The sequence below is a fragment of the Vanacampus margaritifer genome, chromosome 1 (assembly GCF_051991255.1).
Source record: "Vanacampus margaritifer isolate UIUO_Vmar chromosome 1, RoL_Vmar_1.0, whole genome shotgun sequence".
Taxonomy (NCBI): Eukaryota; Metazoa; Chordata; class Actinopteri; order Syngnathiformes; family Syngnathidae; genus Vanacampus; species Vanacampus margaritifer.
In genome coordinates this window covers 66467424-66485659 of record NC_135432.1, presented here as the reverse complement: position 1 = coordinate 66485659, position 18236 = coordinate 66467424, and the positions used below count along the sequence as shown (strand labels likewise).

General features: G+C 41.9%; 1 protein-coding gene across 11 annotated transcripts in view; it reads right to left on the bottom strand.

Moving 5' to 3' along the window:
* Positions 1–18236, bottom strand: part of syne1b (spectrin repeat containing, nuclear envelope 1b) — a 131873-nt gene that overhangs the window by 61073 nt on the left and 52564 nt on the right. For 10 of the 11 annotated variants that reach the window (XM_077563023.1, XM_077563016.1, XM_077563057.1 and 7 more), the window contains 27 exons: positions 17845–17994; positions 17005–17296; positions 15563–15735; positions 14122–14431; positions 13304–13468; positions 12860–13216; positions 12664–12800; positions 12195–12372; positions 11550–11732; positions 11328–11471; positions 10329–10484; positions 9458–9622; positions 8398–8570; positions 7539–7692; positions 6553–6696; positions 6014–6178; positions 5588–5905; positions 5363–5518; positions 4019–4189; positions 3299–3625; positions 2850–3002; positions 2187–2354; positions 1596–1772; positions 1372–1518; positions 1099–1224; positions 832–1008; positions 304–569 (listed from right to left, as the gene is read on the bottom strand). In XM_077563023.1, the coding sequence (XP_077419149.1) occupies positions 304–569; positions 832–1008; positions 1099–1224; positions 1372–1518; positions 1596–1772; positions 2187–2354; positions 2850–3002; positions 3299–3625; positions 4019–4189; positions 5363–5518; positions 5588–5905; positions 6014–6178; positions 6553–6696; positions 7539–7692; positions 8398–8570; positions 9458–9622; positions 10329–10484; positions 11328–11471; positions 11550–11732; positions 12195–12372; positions 12664–12800; positions 12860–13216; positions 13304–13468; positions 14122–14431; positions 15563–15735; positions 17005–17296; positions 17845–17994 (5232 nt within the window). The remainder of the gene's footprint in view (positions 1–303; positions 570–831; positions 1009–1098; positions 1225–1371; positions 1519–1595; positions 1773–2186; positions 2355–2849; positions 3003–3298; positions 3626–4018; positions 4190–5362; positions 5519–5587; positions 5906–6013; positions 6179–6552; positions 6697–7538; positions 7693–8397; positions 8571–9457; positions 9623–10328; positions 10485–11327; positions 11472–11549; positions 11733–12194; positions 12373–12663; positions 12801–12859; positions 13217–13303; positions 13469–14121; positions 14432–15562; positions 15736–17004; positions 17297–17844; positions 17995–18236) is intronic. The other variant, XM_077563085.1, reaches the window with a different exon arrangement.

Sequence of the window (18236 nt, the reverse complement as noted above, 5' to 3'; positions counted from 1 at the left end):
GGAGTAGCGGCTCGACGCTGAGTCCCTCCCGGATGACCGAGCTTCTCACCCTGTCTCTAAGGGAGAGCCCGGCTACCCTGCGGAGGAAACTCATTTCGGCCGCTTGTATCCGGGATCTTGTTCTTTCGGTCACGACCCACAGCTCGTGACCGTAGGTGAGGGCAGGAACGTAGATCGACCGGTAAATCGAGAGCTTTGCCTTTCGGCTCAGCTCCTTCTTCACCACAACGGACCGATGCAGAGTCAGCGTTCGAGTATCTTTGACAAACTGATTATATGTTTTTTTTTTCAGATGACACATACCTGGCCAGGTTGTCCCACTCTTTGGACACCTGCTCAAAAAGTGCCTCCACTGCAGTGATGCAGTCGTGGTACTCTTTAGACCTCTGTAGATCCTCCTGTCTCTGGACTTGCAGCCTGCTGGCTTGGTGGCAAAGTTCCAGCCAGGAATGACTCAGGCGGTCCAGCTCCGCATGCTCTGGAGAGTCCTGGCCCGGAGACAGTCTGCTCACTTTCTCCGTCATCTTGGTCAGGATATTTTGTTTGGACTGGAGTTGCTGGCTGCATTCCTGCAATTATGAGAAAAAAAAATTAGAGGAGGTTTTTTTTTGGGCTGATACTGATTTGGATATTTGGCGGAACAAAGTTCTCATAACCGATTAATTGGTCGGTTGATTTAAAAAATATACGATGAATAAAACAAACATATTTTTTGGTCCCTTAACACTCATCACACTATCAATTCACAACCATATGAATAAAGAGTGAACATTTGTCTGTTTTATATTTCTTTGCTTTTTAGCTCATTTGCGATGTTCGTTACTGCATTACCTTGGCTTGGGACAACATGTTTTGAGCTATCTTGGTCTCCAACTCTGCAGGTCTCCTGGACAGACTGAGGAGTTGCTGCTCCATATCTTGGAACAGGCTGGTCAGATCTTGCTTCTGCTCCTTGATCTCCCTCCAGCCCTCTGAGAGCTCCTGAGCATTTGACATCCTTTCTTCAATCTAAAAAAAAAAAAAAAAGAGAAAACATGTATCGTCTCGCTCTGTCGTGGATTCTCAAACCTATAACCCACGACAACGGACTGTTCTTACAGTAATTTTGACCCTCTGGACCTCAGCCGCTGTCACTCTAACAGCGTCGTCGGAGAGGTCACATACTGAACACACCAGGTCAAGGTAAGTGCTGGCCTGCTCCTGGAGGGCCCTGTAGTGCTTCACCTGCAAACACCAAGAAGCAAATCCACCCCTGCAATAAACAGCTTGCAAGTTCAAGCAAAAAAAATAAAAAATACTTTCTCGAAAAACTCATAATTCGTGCCACTTGTTTCTCAAAATTTCCAATATGTGCTATGAAAGCACTGCTACCTGTCGGAGTGCTTCCTGCAGACCGGATGGTTCCTGGTGGTTTAGCCGGAGTTCCTCCTGTACGGCCGACAGCCACGTCTGGGACTGCTGGAGGGTATCCTGGTGGTTGACGTGTTTCTGGAGTTCTCGGTCCAGACTTTGCTGCACCTGTGAGCAAAATGCAGGATGAAAGACTTGAAACTCTTGAAACAAAAATCTACTGGGAGGAGCTTGCCGACACTCACTCGTTGAGCCGTGCTGCATATGGCGGAGTAGCTATCCCGAGTGCCCTGCTGGTGTGCCTGGACTTGTTGGCTGATCTTAGCTTGGACTTGGTCAGTGCAGCTGGAGACCACTTCTTCTCCTTTCTGATTCAAGCTGGTGAGACGTTCCTCGAAACCGGCAATGTCCTCCATAATGGCCTAAAGAAACAATGAATACAGGGAACTGGCTTTTTGAATATATATATATATTTTTTTATAAACGCTAAAAAAAAATCAAAAAGTTCTGATAAACATTCAATATATGTTTTCTACAAAAAACTGAGGGAAAATATCTCAGAAAAATGCGATAAATCAATATGAAATAAAGAAAAAAAAAAGCCACAAATATGTGAATCTATGAGGGCCGAACTGCAAATATGCAACTGCAGTTTTAAGTTGTAATATAACCTATCGCCACTAGATGGCAGACAGACGATCTTTTCTTTATAATTTAAGCATCGGCCTGATGGCTGTTGGTCACATGACCCACCTTTAGTTGTATCAGGCATTAAAATAAACAATAATTTAAAGACAACAAAAGCATCTCCTGAGATATTAAACCTTGGTAGTCACCTTATGCCGGGCCAGTTGTTGCGTGGCCATCTCCATGCTGCTGGTCTGCATGGATTCAGAAGTGACGAGGCGACTGGACATCTGCAAGAGCCATTTCTCCACCTCCTGCAGTTCACTGTTGTAATCCTCATGCTCCTTCACCCACTCCAGTAGGTTTTGGACCTGTGTCTGAAACGAAACAACGTAGATGACAGAAAGTCACGAGCTTTACAACCCCCAAAAAATTTTTTAACAATATGTTCTACGCAGCCAGACTAGTCTAAATATGGTATTCTGGTTAATATTGAGTTAAGAAGAGAATATGAGTTAAGCAGCAAAATCCAGCTGTTTTCATCCATCTCAGGGGGCGGCCATTTTGCCACTCGCTGTCGACTGAAGATGATATCAATGTTGCTCGGTTAACGACCAATCACAGCTCTGCTTCAGAAAAACAGCTGTGATTGGTCGTGGCCTGAGCCCTGAGCAAGTGTGATGTCATCATCGGTCGACAGCGAGTAGCAAAATGGCCGCTGGATTTTGAAACGGCTGGATTTTGCTTCTTAACTCATATTCCACAAATGTATAATAATTAGAATGTCATGTTTAGACTCGTGAGGTCACATATAACATATTATGGTCAAGAAATGTTTACGGTTGACTTCCCCTTTAATGAGAGATTGGTACCTTGGCTAACAAGCAGAGCTCCAGGAAATCCGCCTGCAGGGTTTTCATGTTGTCACTGATGATTGGGTCGTGGATGGTGTCGAGCAGGGCTTCACCCTTCTCGGTCACACATTTCACAGCCGACTCGTGTGACTGCACCACCTGCTGGATCGTCTGCAAATAGCGCATGCTTACATCAACAACGTTCATTCACGAAATTAGACGTTCAATTAAAAACAAGGTCACATTACAAATTCAAATTGTTCAGCGCATTCAGAATTTCTTATTATTATGATTAATATTTGCCGCAGTCACAAACGTCCACACTTTTCACAATAAAATAGGAACCAAGAATTTCAACAATAAAACTCTCACATTAATGACAATTTACATATTTCAACTCAACCCATTCCAGCTTCCCTGTTGCTTGACCACATATCGTAAGGATCCACAGAGGCGATTTTCTTTACCTTGTACTTTGCGAGCTGGGCCTTCTTCTGATAGAGCTCGGCTTTGGGCTCCACGCTGGACGCCAACAGGCCTTTTGTCTCCAGCACCCACTGGGCCTGAGCCTTGTATTTATCCACAAAGTCTTTGGAAAGCGAGATGCACTTCTCCAGAGCGTTCTGCCGAACGCGCAGGGCTGCCACCAGCTCTTCCAGTTGGCCCAGTTGGCCGTCCACGTCCTCCTTGAGCTGCTCGGCTTCGGCTTCCTCCAGGAAGACGGCGGCTCGCTCCGTCTTCTCCCTGAGAGTCTTCACGTTGGCGTGTCCCTGCTCCATGTCTGCCTGGAGGGCCTGAGCACAAACACCGTCTGGCCTGCACAACTGACCCTCCACAACGATAACTCTTTGACTGCCAGACGTTTTCAGAAAAGGGATGCCGTGGGTGCCAGCCGATTTTAAGCATTTTGACTGATCTTTCAAGGTCCACAGAAAATTATGTTAATTAATATTATTGGACTATGGAAACACACATACTACCAAATGAAAGATTGGACTGTCATCTTTCATCAGAAAAAAAAGTTTGTTTCTACCTTATTCCGTTTTTGAGTAATCAACAATAGAAAATGGTTAGTTTCACCTCTGTTTTGAAAAAAAACGTCTTTTAACGTCTTTGGCACTCCTCCATAGGATTTTACTAAACGTTATTTAACGTTTTTGGCAGTCAAAGAGATAAAGACAACCTACCTCGAGCTTCTTCATCTTTCTCTCCATGGCGACGCGATCAACCACGTCTGCACTTAAGGCCAGGGCGCGGAGGCTGTTCTGAGCGGCGAGGAGCCAGTCCGAGAAAGTGCCGAAGACACTTTGCGCCTCCTCGATGCAGGACATCTCCTCCTGCAGCTGCTTGATTGTCTCCTGCAACCAAAGAAAGGAAAGTCAGGGTACAATTCGAGGCATTTCCAACATTTAAAGACCCTGTAAAGTCAATCCAGAGATTTGTTTCTTAATTCATGTTGAAAGATAATTGATTCAAAACGTGCAAAGATTGAAAACGATGCAGATCAGCATAAAAAATGTGTTTGTGTTGATTAATAAGGAAAAATAGCCCTTAATAATATCATACTTGATCCCAGTAGGGTTCTGAGGTCAGCTGACGTGGAGCCCAGGGTTTAAAACAAACATGGTGCATCAGCATTTAGCTGCTTTGATGCACACAAATGGCATAAACTGCCAACACAACTCAAGTTAGCCCAAACGGTAAATGTTTATAAATCCAGGTTAAAAATCCATGTTAAAAACGAACCCTCCTATACACGTGATTAAAGTCTTTTAAAGCACTTCCATAATCAATTTTTCCAAAATCACGCTCGTAGAGGAATAAAAAGTAATTTACTAAAACACTTCAGTTTTTGAAATGCTGTTTTTTTAATTATGTGATGCAAATTGAGTTACCTTGTGTATGAAATGCGCTATATAAATACAGCCGCCTTGCTGCTCCTACTGGTGTGCCAGCCTTGGCCACCAGGAGGCAGTATAACGTGGTCATGCAGGCGCAAATCAAGAAGAATAGTCATTCTTCTGCTGGGACGTGAAGTAACTGTCTGTTGGGCCAGCGACTTTTTTGAAGTCAGTCAAATTTTCTTTTTTTCTTTTCCTTTTTTTTTTTTCTTTTAGAGCTCAGTATTGTTCATTCGATTTGACATCATCATTGCTCTCCTTTTTTTTTTTAAAAACAAATAAATAAAAAAAAAAAATTATAATTTTTTTTTAAAAATATATATACATATATATACATATACACACATATATATATATATATATATATATATATATATATATATTTTTTTTGTATGTGGGTGAGTATGTGTATGTGCGTGTGTGTGTGTGCGTGCGTGCGTGCGAGCGTGTGTGTATTCATCAGTTCACCTAAAGCCCATTAAAAAAAATCCCATACTAATAATATAATATAATAATAAATTGCCAAATGCAGAAACATCAGTCAAATTTTCTAAGATTGTTAATAGCACTTGTCGGTGGTGGTTCAAATTTAGGAAACATTCACATTAACACCCAAAAAGTCAAGTTTACCAGTAAGTGTAGGAGCAAGGCGTGGTAGCGGGCTGTAATCTGGGTTGCTCTGGTACTGATCCGGCTGCTAATATGGGTCTCATCCAGAACTTGCTGGGCCAAAACACTGAGGCCCTCCATCTCCTCTTGATAAACCAGCACTTCCTCTTGCCACGTCTGCATGACGAAAGAACATCAGCGACGCCACAAGAAAGCCGCACAAAGTAACGGAGAACCCGTACGGACCTTGATCAACTGGAGCTGGGCATCTTTGGTGGCGCGGTCGGAGCGCCGGTGGTTTCGCAGCTGCGCTTTGGTCTCCATGCCCTTCAGCCAGCTGTCCAGACGCTGGAACTTCTGCTCCATTTGCCGGAGTTTGGCCAAGGCGCTGTTGAGCTGAGCCCGGGTGTCGGCCAGCCGGGCCTGGTACATCTTCCACTCCTGCTGCTGCGTCTCCAGAGCTCGGTCTTCCATCTGCGGCGGCCCCCAGGGAGCGACCAGCTCTCGGCTGACCAGCAGGGTGTTGAGCAGAGCCTGGCCCTCGGTGCAGTGCAGCTGGAGTTCCTGTGGTAAAAAAAATAAATAAATAATAATGTCAAATTGCATTCAAAAAGAGTTATCTGCTGATTCACAGTTTCAGTATATTCTTAAGAGACTTGAAGATTTTCCTACCTGCAGTTTTTGGAGCGTCTCCTCCAGCATATCGACGTCGCCCTCCAGCTGAGTGTAGCAGCCCAGTTTCTCCTGTTCCTGTTCCAGCCAGTCCTCAAATGCTTGAAGGCCCTGTTGGTACTCTTCATGAGCTTTCACCAGCTCCTCCGCTTTGCCAACGGCCCCCTGAGGTCAAAACAAGCGGCATCCATCCAGTATTGCTTGACGTATTTTCATTCTTTCGGTCGCAAATGGGATTTAAAAAATTTTTTTTTTTAATAGGTTTTAGGTGAACTAATGAATGCACGCACGCACGCACATATTCACCCACATACAAAAAAAAAGAAAAATACAAAAAATATATATATAAAAAATAAATAAATAAATAAAAAGGGAGAGCAACGATGATGACATGTCAAATCGGTAAAATTACCGAATGAACAATACTGAGCTCTCAAGAAAAAAAAAAAAAAAAAAAAAAAAGCAAATGGGACTTTCACCATTCAAAGGAATGGAAACGCCATTAATGAATCCGTTCAAGCTTCAAGTTTGTGGGTTACCATCGCGTTGTCTTTGATGCCGTTGTAGCGCTCTTGCAGGTCCTGCAGCTCCAGCTGAGTCACGTAGTTCTCGGCTATGCTGGCGCTCTTCGCCACGATGGTGGCCAGCAGGCTGTCGTGGCCGAGCACTTCCTCATACAACAGCTGCAATCACAGCAAGGCTCGGTTATAAGCAGTGGGGGGGGAAATAGGGTTGAAAAAGTAGTCCAATTAAAAAAAACTGCTTAATTTCTGGCGCTCGGTAAGCGTTATTTTCGGTATATCAGTATATCATTTTAATTTTGTATTCATAAAAGTGCAATCCACATGATTACGTATTATTATAATACAGATTAATTAATATTTTATTTTTTTATTTACATAAATGCAATCCATATATTTTTGTAATTTATAACAGATTAATTTATTGCTTATGTTAAAATTATATGAGAAGTGGAACTTGAGAAAAATAATCACATATTAAATTGCAACTGCAATATTGAGCAAAAAAATAAAAATAAAAATCCTACTTAGATAATTTTTCTAAATTGTTCAGTCCTAGTGGGAAGCCATTTTGCCACTTGCCATCACAGTTGTTTTTATTTTTATTTTTATGAATATACAGCACAACAGTTTTGGTAGGTTTTCTATTCATATTCAGTCTTTTTTTTGTTTATATTTTTGGTAAAAGTTCAACAATAATGAGTTGTGCAAAATAAAGTATCTTGAACTAGGTTTTTAATTTTTTTATGTTCCTGAATACTTAAGAAACACAAACAAAGAAAAATAAGAATAAATTAAAGTCACGTAAAAAAAAAAGCCTCGCAGTGGGAGGCGGAAGTCTTTTTCCTGTGGGGTCAACAATTCATGTGGCAACATAGTGGGAGGGGTTTTGCAAATTTTATGTTAATGAGATCTTCATTTGGGAGGGGCCACTGGCATTGATCGCCAAAGTGATGTGTCAGGTTCTTTATTTGCACGACACAATGCTCCTGAGAAAGTTTCACCTTGGCCCTGCTGAGATTAGCAGTTTTATCCCGCATCTCTGGACATTGTTTATCAGCCGGGTCCAGGTTCTCCTCCACGTGCTCCAGCCAGCTGACAAACTGACGCACATCCTCCTGGTAACTGGTCCACTGGGACAGAGAAGCTTCCAGTTGGCTGTTGGTTCACAGAAGAAATCCAAAAGTAGAACCACATTAGTAAAGCAGATGAATAATACTTCCCCTTTGAACTTTTTTACACAAGTATCTAAGTATTGTTGGAAAACGTTCCTTGTTTTCCGCGTGTTCATAATGTTGATTATCAGAATCAGACAATGAGATCGGTGAAATCAGGTTTCCTTCGAAGGATTTATTATCAGAAGCTTCTGATGATACACAGAGAGGCGGCCAAACGCCGCCATCGTTCTTCCCCATGTGTGTCCCCTCCTCCAACGTGCAAACGCTAATATAGTTCAGTCATTCTAAAAAGTCCCTCCCCTTCCGCTTCTTCCAAATCCTCAGCCGCGCCCCTCCCCTTTTCTTCTTCTTCCTTTGCTCTTCCTCCCTCTGCCCCAAGCCCCCTCCCCTCAGCTAAGACAAACATCATTCAACACAATTTGGCCAGATGGTTGATTGATATGTAAACAGAGCAAGCCAGACATCCTGTCTCCACCTGCAGCTGGTTGATTACGTGAGATAAGAGGCAGGAAGAATCTTCAAACGTTTGGTCACTTATTACACTCATCAATCTTTGCTGAGTCAGTAAAAACAGTTATAACTAAAATCAAAACAGTTATAATTAAATTGAAACAGAAGATTCTCTTCAGTATATATGATCCATACCTCTGGTATGGATCAAGGATTACCGGTATTGATTTCTAACCTTTTGCACTGAATGGATGCGGACAGCAGAGCGTCCCAGGAATCTTTCAGCTCCTGTATTTGTTCCTGGACCACAGCCACACCATTGCCCGAGGTGTTTCTCTGAACAGACTCCCCTCGGGTGATCAGCATCTTGAGCTGGATCTCCTTCTCCTGGCGAGCGGTCAGCAAGGCCTGGAAGAGTCAATGGCACGGGTCCCATGATGAAAGCAAAAACTTCACAAGTGGCTACTATGCCACTATTCACCTACAGGTTCAAATGAATTAAATTAGGATTTTTATAATTAATACTTGCTAAACAGCCATAAAAAGCTAAAACAACACGTTTTTGTCACTATTTACATTCAAGTAATCAGTAGTCAATCACTTTTTGCTACACTTTATTTATTTATTTATTTTTATTTTTTTCCTAAGGAGAGCTCAGTATTGTTCATTCAATTTGACATCATCATTGCGCTCCTTTTTAAAAAAAATAAAAAATAAAAAAAAGGTTTTTTCCATTTTTTTTTAACAGACAGAATTAAGTAACCGGAATTAGGTTAAAAAATTCTATATACGTAGACCATGTTTCTATAAATTTTGATATTTGTTTTTTATTTGAGGCAGATATTTTTTCCATTAAAATGTGATTTATGAGGAGGTTAGACCATTGGTCGATATTCAGAGTTTGTTTATTTTTCCAGTTAACAAGAATTGTTTTTTTAGCGATAGTAAGGGCTACAAGTGTAGATTGAAATTGTTTATGTGGTAAGTCAGTTGTTGTTAGGTGACCTAGCAAACACAAGTTTGGCGATAAAGGTATCCTACAGTCCAAAATAGCGGAAAGTTTTTCTAAGACTTTAGTCCAGAAATACATAACCGGAGTACATAACCATAAAGCATGAACATAAGTGTCTGTAGTGTTTTGTAAACATTGGAGACAAATGTCGGAGTCTGAGAGTCCCATTTTCTTCATCATATATTGATATACTTTTTTGCTACACTTGAAGTTACCTGGTGCCTTTTGTTTACAAACATTTTGAAATTGTCCATGAAACCATCCCGAGTCTGAACGGCTGTACCTCCAGCTTGATCATGCGGCTGTCCAGGACATTTTTATCAGCGGTGGGCGCGCAGTAGGACTGAAGCATGTGGCTGGTGTCAGCCACCCAGTTCTGCAGCTCCTTCAGCCCGTGGTTGAACAGCTGGTGCTCGGTCACGATGCGGTCAATCCGCGACGCCTTCTCCTGGTGAGGGAAAATAATTGTCAAATAAGAAATATTGTCTCACATAAGAGAAACTTGGTTTGCTTAAAATCACATTTTTTCTCATCTTCATAATTTAAATAGTTTTTCCTTCTTGAAATTCACACGTTTCTCATAATAATCCTTTTTTTTTATTACGAGATCTTTCCTAATACTATTCTGACGTATTTCTGTTTTTTTTATCCTTGTAAAATGGGACCAAAAAAATCCTCATAACATTACAATTTAATCCTCTTAAAATTGCTACTTTTTTTCTTCATAATATTCAGATTTTAGTCTTTTCTTTTTTTACCCATATTTATTTATTGCAAAGAGTTAGCTAATGAGAATTACCATTCACTTTTTTAAGCATGTGAATCACAGATAATATAGATGATTGCAGGCAAGAAATGCATAAACATAAGCACATAAACCTGAAAAACCTGAATGTCAATGTCTACACCAATGCTTACATTTACACAAACAAAAGCAAACCACTGAAAATAATAAACAACTCAAGCCTAATCCTAACCATAAAATGAAATGCTGTAAAAAAAAAAATAAAAAAAATAAAAAGTTAATTGCACAAAAAACGCAAATTAAGACAATTCATTAAAATACAAATAATATAGATAGATGAATAGATTTTTTTGTAAGAACTTGCATTTTTAATTATTATTATCAACAATTGCAAGATGTTTAATTTTACCTTGGTCAGGTTTGTTAAAGCTAGGAAGTGAGCAGAGAGCTGCGAGACACGGTGCACAAAACCCTTGCCGGCTGCGTGTTCGTCCAACAGCCGCTGGGCCTTCTCTTTTAGCCTGTTCAGCTGGACTTGGTGGGAGGCTAGCTCCTCCAGCACAGACTGAAAGGGCACAAGCAGGTTATAGTAGAAAGCGCGCAAGCAGACACAGAGACAAGCATTATTACCGAAGCAGGGTTAGAGGACTTAAAACATGGCAAGAAAGTGAACAACACCAACGTGAGGATTAGTATTGGCAGCGTTTGACAGGCAGGTCGAGCAATCTGGACAGAAGCAGTGGGCCAACATTAGCTTCAGAGCTTAGCTTCAACTTTAGCCGCAAAATGAGCTTCCAGCGTTTCCTCCCATATTAGCGTCCCATGTTACCTCTAACGTTATCGTTAACATTACCGCTTATGTTAGCTACCAGCGTTAGCTTCTGACGTTAGCTTCTCATGTTGGAACATTGGAACTGAAGCCTAAAGCTCGCATCCGAATATTAGCTTCAACATTAGCATTGCCACCAATGTTAGGCTCCAATCGGAATTAGCTTCTCGAGTTAGCATCCAACATTAACTCCAATGTTAGCTTCTGACGTTAGCTTCTCATGTTGGAACATTGGAACTGAAGCCTAAAGCTCGCATCCGAATATTAGCTTCAACATTAGCATTGCCACCAATGTTAGGCTCCAATTGGAATTAGCTTAAGTTAGCATCCAACATTAACTCCAACGTTAGCTTTTATCATTACCTCTAACTTTAGCTCTACGCTTAGAGCTAAGAAAGAACAACATTAGATTAGAGGTAGCTTCCAAAGTTAGCTTCAACACCAACTTCTGACATTAGCTCCAGTATTAGCTTCTAAAGTCCATTCTAATATGAGCTTCAAATATTATCTGGAAGGAATGCTGACCTGAGGTATAAATGGTGGCTGAGGATGAGGTGAGCAATTTTCCAGCGTGCCTACCTGAAGCTTGTGGAGCTCCGTCTTCTTGGCCGGGAGATCGTGCAGCCGCGTGCTGCTCTCTTGCACGGCCATCTCGGTGACATTCAGGCACTCCTGAAGAGGCTCGGCACTGGCCTCAAAGTCCTTCATCTGCGACACCAGGTTCTGAAACCACAAGCAGCAACTCTTGTCTAGTCAGTTGACTTCTTTTGCGACTCTTCTGACAACCGGATCGTTGCTCACTTGTAGATTGATCTCTCGGTTGTGAAGATTGGACATGATGTTCTTCCAGTCCTCAAGAGCGTTACTGGTCTTTGTCCGAACCGACTCCACTTTGTCTTTGGCCGCGATCACGGAGAGAAGCTCGCCTGTGACCACCACGCCGTTGAGCTTGGACTGACCCAGCTCTCTGTCGCTTAGAAACTCCTGATGACGATGATGATAGACCAACTTACCAATTGCACTGCAGTACTTACAAAAAGTTACGGATATTGGGTATTCTGGTGGAATTTATTGGGGTAAATTTTACAGATGAATTGAATTTGACCTTCTTTACACTGTTAAATGTTAGCTTCCAACGTTAGCGCCAGTGTTGGCGTCCGACTTCAGCTTCCAATGTTGGATTTGGAAGTTAGCTTCAAATTCAGCTTTTCAAAATTGCCTCCGGTGTTAGCATCCAACATTAAATTCTGAATGTTTATTTCCACCCGTGACGTTAGTTGTGCAAGAATTTGGCTACTGAAACATTTTAACAGTTGTAATGTGCGTTCAAAAGTTTACTCAAATTAAGTTCACCTGTAAGGTTATAGTGCATTTTAAGTTCATCCTCCCCCCAAAAAAAAAAGAAAAAGTCCAACAGTAGTGTATGTGTTCCTTCTAAGCAATAACCTGAATCTTTTGCAAGCCCGACGAGGCCTCAGAGAGATTTTGGGGCGCGTCGAAGCATTTGGCCGTGTTGATCTTGGTGTTGACCAGCCACTGCTGAAACTCCCTGTAGGCCGAGCGGAATGCCTGCTCCTGCGCCTTCTCTTTGCTCTGGCACTCCCTGGTGGCTCGGAGACTCAAACTAGGAGCAAACCAGAAAAAATAGCATTGGACCTTTTGATAATTCATCCATCTACAGAGGTGGCAAATCCAGGGCCACAAAGTAAAAACCCTGCCACAGTTTGGCTTTAGCCCCTGGTGCTAGCTAGCTAGCTACTAGCTCCCTAGCAGGTAAACGAGCACCTAGGGAGCTAGCTAACTAGCCCCTGAGGCCCCAGCGCTTGGGTCCACTGTATTTCCAAAGTTCCACATCTTAATTTTCCCGTGGAAATTCGCTGTAAAATGACCAGCCCAATTCTGCATCTCTCGGTACCTGTTATATTCCTTAATGAGGGCAGAAACTCTCTCAGACTGGGTGGCCACGTCTCTGGAGAAGCGGCACAGATCGTTGAGCTGCGTCTTCAGGCTATCGCACGCGGGCTCGGCTTTGACAAGCTCCTCCAACGTGTCCTGAGGACAAACAGGTTTTGATTTCTGCGGCCGTGACATGCGCCAGACCTCAAACCCACCTTTGCAGCCTGCCAGCCTTTAACGGCCTCCTCTCCGTCAGTTTTCCCCTCAGCTTGCCCCAGTCGAAGACGCCAGTCGTGAATGTGCCGCCCCAAGTCCTGCATGTCCTGTTCCAGCTGCGCTGACAAACTGCTGAACTCCTGCTCGGAGGTGGTCATCTGAGAGAGGGCGGTCTCCAGGCTGGCCCGGGTCTGAAGTGCGGCGCGTTCCCACTGGTCCCAGCTGGACAGCAAGGCCGCCTCCTCGCGCTCGATGGCCTCGTAGCCCCCCGAGCCGGTGTGATCTCGTGCCGCTGCCCCGCACCTCTGCACCCGGTTGAGCCTCTCTCGGCCTCGCTGCTTAGAGTCCAGCAACTCCTGTGAAACAAATAAAGGTTCCCGCAAAAACATGCACCTGTTGATCTACTTTAAGTCACAAGCTGAACGATTGTGGGTGACGCTCACCTGGACCTTGGCCAGCTTTCTTTTAATGGAGGCCGAGTCTCCTGACAGGTCAGACCAGCGCTGGAGTTCCTCCTTGGCAGAGATGAGCCAATCGTTGAAGTCTCTGACGGCGTCCAGGTACTGCTCATGCTCGGACACGATGCTTTGCATGGACTGGATTTTGCCCTTGAAGTACGAATAAAAGGATCTCATCTTTAACTCATTCACTGCCAGCCCAGGATCTTTGACGTCTATAGCCGTCAATGGCACTGAATGTCACAAAAGCCCAATAACACAATCCCTTAACTCATTCGCTCGCAGCCATTTTCACTGAAGCAACCCCCTTCGCGCCCCACTGTTTTATTGGATTTTGACTGATTTTGCAAGACCCACAGAATATTCTGCTCTATTGCTATAAAAACATGGAACCTACCAAAAGAAAGATTAGAATTTCTTCTTTCATCAGGTAAAAAAATATATTTCTATCGCTTTCCGTTTTGCAGCAATTAGCATTAGAAAACAGCTAAGTTTCATCATTATTCACAAATCTGTTTAAAACAGTGAGCTTTTTGCAACATGGCCCTGGTTGATCTCTTATACTCTGCTGCCACCTGCTGGCCGTTTTTGTAGTAACTACCATTGCTTCAAGCATTCAGTTCAGAAACTGCATCAAAGCCTTCTCTATGCTCTAGCATTAAAAAAACAACAACACATAAAAACATATAAATACGTCTTTGGGAGCATGGCGGAATTTAAAATAGAACATATTTTAACGTTTTTGGGAGCAATTGAGTTAAAATAGTATATTTACGTGACTTATCGAGCTTTTTTCCAATTACCTTGACCACAGCTGAGATATCGGCAAAATGCGCATTGAGCTCCGCCCGCGACTCGGGTCCGAAAGTCTGGTCTGCAGACTTTTCGTACAGCTCCACGGCCTTGTCCGTAAGACGTGACAGAGCGGCGGCGTGGGCGTCCACGTCGGCCTGGATGGCTCTGAGACGCTCCAGGAGAGTGGACTTCTCTTTGAGGCCGGGCTGCTGGGGGAGGGTCAAGCCCACCTCCTGCTCCACCGACTCCATCCACTGCTGGAGGTGGTTCTTGCTCTCCTGGAAGCTGCACCACTGGGCCACCGTCCACTCCAGTCGACTGCGGACACCAATTTGACAAACTAGACAAATGCACTTTCTCCAGAAATTGCCTATTGAATTGATTGAATTGTCGAAATGTGAAATGGCACGTTTCCAGCGATTTACGAATTTTCTCAAATGGAATTCTGAGGAAAAATGGGAATTCTTGGAATTTCACAACCATTAGCCTGAATGTGCTGAATATTCCCAATGTTGGCATGGTTAGTGTTGGTTGAGAATTTTGGAAAGACAAAAGTACATTTGCAAAATGTCCCCATTAGGTAGGAAATTTTGATGCGGAGAATTTGGAATTTTGTGGAAATTGGGACTTTTGGGAACATGTCAACAAAGTTAAATAGATGAGCTGTACATTTTGAAGTTGGAATGGTTTGAATTGCTCCAGAAATGTGGATGGTCAATTCATCAAATCTCCATTAATTAGGGCATTTTGTCATGAAAAATATGAAATAATGAAAATGCATGAATTTTGGGGTAAGTTCAACGGTTTGAAGACGGAACTGTCTGAATCAGCGGCTGGTTGGTAATAAGTGAAAAAGTAGATGGATAAGTTACATGTTGAAAAGATCTCGATTCCTTTCAATGCGGAATAGAAATAGAATAGAATGGGAAAAGTTGCCCAGATGTCCAAAACACTAGGGCTGAGTTAAAAAAAAATTTGAATAATCGATATCAAATCGATTTTCCTTTTCAAGCCCGATATCGATTCATAAAACCATGAATCAATTATTTTAATATCTCTTTTTCCCATAAATTCGTAAAAAAATAGAATTCTAAAGGTCTTTTTTCTTTTTCTTACGGTAGTTTTCTTGACGTTACTGTTCACATGAATTGAAAAGTATTTATTTTCTTACATTTATGAAAGACCTGATTTATTGCACTTTTAGAAATGTCAGAATCTTTTTCATTTTTAGTATATCGAATTATGGCAATATTTTTATCACGTCCTTGACATTTTAAGAACTTTTGTGAATCGAAATCGAATTGATTTGAGAGAATTAGAATCGATACCCAGCCCTAATAAACACGCTGCATATTTTGACGTTGGAATAATTAGCATTAGCATAGAAACATAGCGCCGGTGCTATTAGGCATGTTTGTGTCATTTGTGCAAAGCGTCAACATTCCTCACCTGTGGCAGCTCATGGAGGCGATCAACATATTGGCCCAGGCGTCCTTCAGACTCTGAAGCTGTGCGCAAATGGCCTCCTGCCCTTCCATCCTGTTGTGTTTGAGGACTTGTTCACCTTTTCCAACCGTCATGTTGAGCTTCACCTCGCCTTCACCCTTCATCAGCAGGATATCCTAGTAGAAGAACAAGGAAAATGGAAAGGCCAATGACTTATTATTGTTTGTGAACTCACCTCATCTAACCTCACTTACTTGCTGAAAATATTTGTGATTTTAGGTTCTTTTTCCGTAACTGTAAGATGCTACAGTGTGGATTTTTTGAAAAGCCAATTCTGATATTTGGAAGAATAACATTTCAATAACTGAACAATTAGCTGATTATTATTATTATTTTTTTAAATGTTTAAATAAAGACAAAAATTCACGAAAATCAGCTGGTTTTTTTTATGTCATTATCTTTGTTTTATGTTGCAAAAAGGTCAATTATGATATTTGGCAGAATCAAATTCCAATAACTGAATAATTAGCCAATTAATTAAAACAAATTTTAAAATATGTTTAAATAAAGCGAAAAATTCACGAAAATCAGCAGTTTTTCTGCAAAATTTTTTGGGAATGTCATTATCTTTGTCATATGTTGCAAAAAGGTAAATTCTGATATTTGGCAGAATCAAATTCCAATAACTGAATAATTAGCCGATTAATAAAAACTATTTAAAACAAAAAAATGTTTAAATAAAGCAAAAAATTCACGAAAATCTGCAGGTACTTTGCCATTCTTTTTTATGTCATTATCTTCGTCGTATGTTGCAAAAAGGCCAATTCTGCTATTTGGCAGAATAAAATTCCAATACCTGAATAATTAGCCAATTAATTAAAACTATTTAAAAAAATTTTTTTAAATAAAGCGAAAAATCAGCAGTTTTTCTGCTAATTTTTTGGGGAATGTCATTATCTTTGTCGTATGTTGCAAAAAAGTAAATTCTGATATTTGGCAGAATAAAATTCCAATAACTGACTAATTAGCCGATTAAGGAAAACTATTTTTAAAAAATGTTTAAATAAAGCAAAAAAATTCACAAAAATCAGCATTTTTTTTGCAATTTTTTTTAGTTATGTCATTATCTTTGTCGTATATTGCAAAAAGGTCAATTCTGATATTTGGCAGAATACAATTCCAATAACTGACTAATTAGCCGATTAATAAAAACTATTTTTCAAAAAAACAAAAAAAATCATTACTATTATTCTGAATGTCATTATGTTGCAAAAACTGCTGCTTGTTGTGAAGTGAGGTGAGTCACCTGCCAACACGCGGCACTCAGATCTGAAGTTTGGGCTATAGTCAACGCACGCACACACACAAACCAAAAATAATAATAACAAAAAATCCTCAGCAAATCCAGGCCTCCCATTTTTGTCCTAGCATCTCATTGGTCTGACCTGCACAAGAGCCAGCCTTTTCTCCAGGGTCTCCTTGTTGCCGACGGTGCTGTTGAGCGAGGCCAGCCGTTCCTGGACGGCGCGCAGCCACGTCCAGCTGGCCTGCAGCGTCTCCTCGAAGGCCTGCTGCTCCTGCAAAGTCAGCTGGCAGCTTCGCAGCCTCTCGCGCCCGCGTCGCAGCAAGGCCTGATGCTGCGACTGCAGCTGGGCCGACACGCGCGTCTCGCTGCCGTCGCCTCGCCCGCCCTCGTTCAGCGCCTGCGCCTCCTGGCACAAGCGCTCAAATGAATCTCTGCAATCGGAAAAAGGACACGTCCACCTCAATTCGTTTTTGGAACCATTTTCTGTTTGGGGGGGGGGGGGGCTTGGCGGCTTTATGGGATACTGCCTTCAAGATAGTATAAGAATGTTGTGAGTCCGCTGTAACGACACACTTGCGAGAGGACTGCAGCCATTTGTCTGTAAACTTGCTTGTGTCCGGAATATTCTGTAAAATAAATCCTTCGAAGGACCTGTTCGCCGATCTCCAGTCTGCATTCAGAAAATCAACATTCTCTCTACCCGAACAACAACGAAGACGCGGAAGACAAAGATAGTCTTCTAACATTATTGACTAAATTAAATCAAACAGTTTCATTCTAGACTCAACTCAAATTTTTGTTTCTGTGTGTTTTTGCCCAGACCATATCATTTTCCAAATAGGGAGCAATTTCATGTCATATTTTTGCTATTTACATTGTGTAATTCATCAAGTAGACAAATTAAGAAGCAGCACAAATCTTTGTTTTCAAACATAGGGAGTAAAAGTAAAAAGTGGTCCTAAAAATTCCAAACGCTCACCTTTCTTTGAGCACTTCCTGCTGATATTCCTCCACTTGTTGGAGCAAAGCCTTTTCAGGACCGCGTTGTTTGGCTTCGAGCAGATCTGAAGTCATCCTCTTCTCCATGTGCTCCAACCACCACTTGAGCTTCTTAAGACGACCCTCAAACCTAAGAAAGAGCGCCACTGTTCATGGTACTTTTAGGGCTGGGTATCGATTATAATTTCCTCAATCGATTCCATTTCGATTCACAAGGGTTCCGTTCGATTCCATTTCGATTTCCCCCGATTAGATTTTTCCCGCTTCAATTCAATCGATATTGATTGATTATGGAACATCAATTCTTCTTATGAAGATCAACGGCATGATTAAAAACGAAATAAATAAATACATAAAATAATGCTTAAAAAC